This window comes from Coregonus clupeaformis, chromosome 16 (assembly GCF_020615455.1).
Source record: "Coregonus clupeaformis isolate EN_2021a chromosome 16, ASM2061545v1, whole genome shotgun sequence".
NCBI classification, from domain to species: Eukaryota; Metazoa; Chordata; class Actinopteri; order Salmoniformes; family Salmonidae; genus Coregonus; species Coregonus clupeaformis.
The window spans coordinates 8933106-8939408 of record NC_059207.1 but is presented as its reverse complement, the minus strand read 5'-3'; the positions used below and the strand labels follow the sequence as shown (position 1 = coordinate 8939408).

General features: G+C 47.9%; 1 protein-coding gene across 1 annotated transcript in view; it reads right to left on the bottom strand.

Annotated features, from left to right (window-relative positions):
- The window catches only part of si:dkey-215k6.1 (transmembrane protein 132C), a 289645-nt gene that overhangs the window by 3324 nt on the left and 280018 nt on the right, over positions 1 to 6303 (bottom strand). The window contains exons 6-7 of the mRNA XM_041900191.2: positions 5651 to 5924; positions 1520 to 1705 (exon numbers count right to left, since the gene is read on the bottom strand). Coding sequence (XP_041756125.2) covers positions 1520 to 1705; positions 5651 to 5924 — 460 coding nt within the window. The remainder of the gene's footprint in view (positions 1 to 1519; positions 1706 to 5650; positions 5925 to 6303) is intronic.

Sequence of the window (6303 nt, the reverse complement as noted above, 5' to 3'; positions counted from 1 at the left end):
TGTAGATCAGTATATACAGGACACTGTAGATCAGTATATACAGTACACTGTATCATCAGTATATACAGGACACTGTAGATCAGTATATACAGTACACTGTATCATCAGTATATACAGTACACCGTAGATCAGTATATACAGGACACTGTAGATCAGTATATACAGGACACTGTAGATCAGTATATACAGTACACTGTATCATCAGTATATACAGGACACTGTAGATCAGTATATACAGGACACTGTAGATCAGTATATACAGTACACTGTATCATCAGTATATACAGTACACTGTAGATCAGTATATACAGGACACTGTAGATCAGTATATACAGTACACTGTATCATCAGTATATACAGTACACTGTATCATCAGTATATACAGTACACTGTATCATCAGTATATACAGTACACTGTATCATCAGTATATACAGTACACTGTATCATCAGTATATACAGTACACTGTATCATCAGTATATACAGTACACTGTATCATCAGTATATACAGTACACTGTAGATCAGTATATACAGGACACTGTAGATCAGTATATACAGTACACTGTATCATCAGGTATTTGATTCTACCAGAGAAACTACAGAGACATGAGCTTCATAGATTGAGAGGGATTCTTTCCTTGGATATGTTCACTGGAGGTCTAAGCGCAATGATATTGGATTACATTTTCAAACTATTAGAGAATGTTTCATTCATTCATTCATTAATTCATTAATTAATTAATTCATTCATTCATTCATTCATTCATCCTTTAACCTGTGGCATATGTGCAGTATGTCTGTGCACTAAGTGGGTATGGGCCCAGCATTTACTCAGTAGCAATGTATCTATTGGTTCTGTACTGGGTATTACAAGTATTACAAATATATAGAGTCGCAAATCCTGCTCTGAGAATAAATCATTATTTTTGAACAATTGAAAAGGGCCTTGGCTCTCTAAGAATGACAACAATGTTTTTCTTGACTCAACTTCATTGTGTGTGTGTGTGTCTGTGTGTGGAGGGGTACGTTCGTGTGGAAGTGTTTTGGGTTTAACTATCCCTGTGGAAACCAGAAGTCCTCACAAGGATAGTAAAACCAGGACCAATCAGGCAAGTGGGAAACATTTTCAGGTCCCCACAAGGAAAAAGGCTATTTTATGCTTAGGGGTTAGGTTTAGGGTTAGGGTTATTATTAGTGTTAGGGTTAGGGTTAGGAGTTTGGGTATAAGGTTAGGGTTAGGGTTAGGGTTAGGGTTAGGGTTAGGGTTAGGGTTAGGAGTTTGGGTATAAGGTTTAGGGTTAGGGTTAGGGTTAAGGATAGGTTTAGGGGTTAGGTAAAATAGGATTTTGAATGGAAATCAATTGCTTGGTCCCTACAAGGATAGTAAAACAAAATGTGTGTGTGTGTGTTGTGTGTGTGTTAGCCCATGCATGCGTGTGCGTGTGTGTGTGCATATATGTGTACATACATTTGTGTGTGTGTGTGTGTGTGTGTGTGTGTGCAGTGTATGTGCAGTGACCTGTTTGGGGCTGTGCAGCAGGTCCTGGGCGGTAGTGGTCAGTGCGATGGCCTGGTTGCTCCCTGACTGCATGGTCATGGTTAGAGAGGCCACCAGCTGGACCCCCAGGTCTGTAATGGTCACCTTGTCGTCCAGCACCGTCACGGTCTTCTCTGCCAGGATAGAGTCGGACAGAGGGGACAGCACCTAGCAACCACAACAACAAACAACCACACTGGTTATATTGTTTTACATGGAGAAAAATTGAGAATACAGCCTGGATAGCACTGTAAGAGGTTAGTGTCGCCACCTACACCACACGTTTGCCGGTGTCGCCGTGGGTTCGAATCCGGCCCACAAACTCTCTGTCTATCTTTACCAATATCTCTTCTCTGTCCAATAAAACACAAAATCCTTAAAATATATATTTGAAATAAAGAAAGAAGGAAAAATATACCACAAAATGTTTTTTTGTGTAGAATAAAATATGTGGAGAAACACTGTGTGTTTGGTTGGTTGGGTTCAAGGGGGTTCTCTTCAGGCTGCAGGTGGTTCTTTCTAGGCTGCAGGGGGTTCTCTCTAGGCTGCAGGGGGGTTCTCTCTAGGCTGCAGGGGGTTCTCTCTAGGCTGCAGGGGGGTTCTCTCTAGGCTGCAGGGGGGTTCTCTCTAGGCTGCAGGGGTTCTCTCTAGGCTGCAGGGGGTACTCTCTAGGCTGCAGGGGGTTCTCTCTAGGCTGCAGGGGGTTCTCTCTAGGCTGCAGGGGGTTCTCTTCAGGCTGCAGGGGGTTCTCTCTAGGCTGCATGGGGGTTCTCTTCAGGCTGCAGGGGGTTCTCTCTAGGCTGCAGGGGGTTCTCTTCAGGCTACAGGGGGTTCTCTTCAGGCTGCAGGGGGTTCTCTCTAGGCTGCAGGGGGTTCTCTTCAGGCTGCAGGGGATTCTCTTCAGGCTGCAGGGGGTTCTCTTCAGGCTGCAGGGGGTTCTCTCTAGGCTGCAGGGGGTTCTCTTCAGGCTGCAGGGGGTTCTCTTCAGGCTGCAGGGGGTTCTCTTCAGGTTGCAGGGGGTTCTCTTCAGGCTGCAGGGGGTTCTCTTCAGGCTGCAGGGGGTTCTCTAGGCTGCAGGGGGTGCTCTTCAGGCTGCAGGGGGTTCTCTAGGCTGCAGGGGGTTCTCTTCAGGCTGCAGGGGGTTCTCTAGGCTGCAGGGGGTTCTCTTCAGGCTGCAGGGGGTTCTCTTCAGGCTGCAGGGGGTTCTCTTCAGGCTGCAGGGGGTTCAGGCTGCAGGGGATTCTCTTCAGGCTGCAGGGGGTTCTCTTCAGGCTGCAGGGGGTTCAGGCTGCAGGGATTCTTTTCAGGCTGCAGGGGGTTCTCTTCAGGCTGCAGGGGGTTCTCTTCAGGCTGCAGGGGGTTCAGGCTGCAGGGGATTCTCTTCAGGCTGCAGGGGGTTCTCTTCAGGCTGCAGGGGGTTCAGGCTGCAGGGGATTCTTTTCAGGCTGCAGGGGGTTCTCTTCAGGCTGCATGGGGTTCTCTTCAGGCTGCATGGGGTTCAGGCTGCAGGGGATTCTCTTCAGGCTGCAGGGGGTTCTCTTCAGGCTTCAGGGGGTTCTCTTTAGAATGCAGGGGGTTCTCTTCAGGCTGCAGGGAATTCTCTTCAGGCTGCAGGGGGTTCTCTTCAGGCTTCAGGGGGTTCTCTTTAGGCTGCAGGGGGTTCTCTTCAGGCTGCAGGGGGTTCAGGCTGCAGGGGATTCCCTTCAGGCTGCAGGGGGTTCTCTTCAGGCTTCAGGGGGTTCTCTTTAGGCTGCAGGGGGTTCTCTTCAGGTTGCAGGGGGTTCTCTTCAGGCTGCAGGGGGTTCTCTTCAGGCTGCAGGGGGTTCTCTTCAGGCTGCAGGGGGTTCTCTTTAGGCTGCAGGGTCAGTCATCAAGTACAGTACACACAACAACGCAGTAATAAAAAATGCCTCTTGTCTACCTTCAGCTTGGAGCCTTTCACAAACCACCACCAGTCGTATTCCCTAAATACCCATTGGGCTCTGGTCAAAAGTAGTGCACTATATAGGGAATAGGGTGATATTTGGGACGTAGTCACTGTAACTGAAACACTTTCGATCCTTAATCCACCATCACTATTTACAGTCCTCTCATAATCCACTGCTGCTGTCACTTCAGTACACATGTAATATACCATATTAAATGTTTCAGCAGCCACTTCACCCCCACTCCCTGTCTGTCTCACACTCTGTGTCCCTGCGCCAGCCGTATACTTAAACATGTCAACCTCAATCAAGACAATTTAGCCTAAAGAATAGACAGGGACCAGCGAGATTAGGAACAGCGTTTAAACGAAATCTCTGTGCGCCTGAAGACAGCTGAACAAACATGTCAGAGTCAAGCTCAATCCCCTCACCGCCGTAGCAGCCCGCCACTTGTTGATTGACACCGCTGGGACTTCTTTCTCCGTGTGAGCGAGACAGAGAGATAGAGGGGGGGATGGGTGAAGGTAGTGGGAGAGGGAGAGGGAGAAGGAGAAATTGAAACGTCAAAAAATATAAAGAGTCCTGACGGCTTATAGCCAGCAACAAGGGACAACTCAGTTTCAATTATATTGGTGTTAGAGAGCCATCTATGGCATTTCCGTGCTGTATGGATGTTTGAGGCTCCAGTCCCTGGCTGGATGGATGTGACACACACCCAGATGTTCCCAGAAACCGTTAGACTCCCCCTAGCTACCTCCTTAAACACACTTCTCACTGGGCACAGACATCAATTCAACGTCTATTCCACATTGGAAACAACGTTGATTCAACCAGTGTGATTTCGACCAATGTTGCCTGCGCATACTTGTTCATCTCTGAGCTGCAAAGTCATTTCTGAAGACTGAAGTGAGCATGCGCTCACACACACACATACACACACACACACACAAACAAACAAAACACACAGACAAAATAATCCCATTTAGGAACAGCAGGTATGCTAACACATAAAAGTAGTTTGGAGTGTTGTTGGCATCTCTCGCTGAAAGAATCTAATTAAGACGATGGATGGGAAGTGTGACGACATCTTTTCATGGACCAATGGCAAAAGGGCTTCTCGTGTGACAGCTCAACGACTGGAAATTGTTGTCGCCTTCATTTATTTATTCTTGGCTGGTCATATTGTCTTATTGAAATGCGGTAATGACGCCACAAAATTTTTTATCAGTGTGCTCATTATTATACCATTACCACTGAGATTACAGCCCAAATCTGACAGCTAATTGAGTTCATAATGATGTTGTGAGAGCTTATGGCTGCCGCGCTGCAAGGGAATGAATCAACACGGCTATGTTTGTGGGAAAAAAGCCCTTCAATCTGATTTGCGATGGGGGAATCATGCCATTACTCCACAAAAAAAAACTCCTGTGCAAATGTAAACAGACAGCTGATGTTTTGGAAAGGAACTGATATACAGGTAACTGCCAAAATAAAGGAAACCCCAACATAGTGTCTTAATAGGGCGTTGGGCCACCACGAGCCAGAACAGCTTCAATGCGTCTGGAATGCCATTCTTCCACGAGAAATACCATAATTTGGTGTTTTGTTGATGTTGGTGGAAAATGCTGTCTCAGGCGCCGCTCCATAATTTCCCATAAATGTTCAATTGGGGTGAAATGTGGTGTCTGAGACAGCCATGGTTGGTGACTGAGACAGCCATGGTTGGTGACTGAGACAGCCATGGTTGGTGACTGAGACAGTTACCAGCAGATCTCATTCACTGGTTAAGTCTACAAAGTGTCGCTCTCAGATCTTGTTTGGACGGGATGGTCTCTGTGTAACAGAAGTAGTTTTGGGAACCACACTGATGGTGATCCTCAGGCTAAGTGTGTATCTGGATTGTGGTGGGGCCCAGGCTTTAGCTCAGTGGGCTAAGTGTGTATCTGGATTGTGGTGAGGCCCAGGCTTTAGCTCAGTGGGCTAAGTGTGTATCTGGATGGTGGTGAGGCCCAGGCTTTAGCTCAGTGGGCTAAGTGTGTATCTGGATTGTGGTGAGGCCCAGGCTTTAGCTCAGTGGGCTAAGTGTGTACCTGGATTGTGGTGAGGCCCAGGCTTTAGCTCAGTGGGCTAAGTGTGTACCTGGATTGTGGTGAGGCCCAGGCTTTAGCTCAGTGGGCTAAGTGTGTACCTGGATTGTGGTGATGCCCAGGTCCCTGCCCATCAGGACACGTCCCTCCAGCAGCCGGGCAATGCGTGGGTCTTCCACCTTCAGGTAGTCCAGAACCATGTCTGTGATGTCTGCCTGCCAGTCCACCCCCAGCATGTAGACTAGCTCCCCGCCAGGGGTTGCTGGCTCCGCCACAAAATGGGTGAGCACCCTCACCAGAGCGTACTGGTACTGCAGCGTGCAGCCTTTGCCCTTCCTCTCGTCATCCTCGTCATCCTCACTGTCGCGGGTGGGCCTACGGAGGGGGAGGAGGGACATACAGATGTGGGTTTTTTGGACAGGTCAGGTCATGAACCAACTGCCCCTGCAGCACATGCTTTTCCTGCTAATGCCAGTAGGTTGGCAAAACATTCATACACTGGATTAGTTTACTAAATACTGTACGGTAAGATAGTGTTCAAAAAGCACAGTAAGGGTTTGATGTTGTCTAGAATCTTCACTCCACAGCATCTGGAGTTTCTGCCATTTTTCAGCTTTGGGTAATTGGAATGAAGCTGGAAAACCACTTACAAAAACCTATGTGAGCACACATAGCTCTTAACAACCCCCCCACCCTCCTTGTGTCTAAAACACTGGTGAGATTACAGGAATCCTGCCCCATTTCCCAGAGGGCT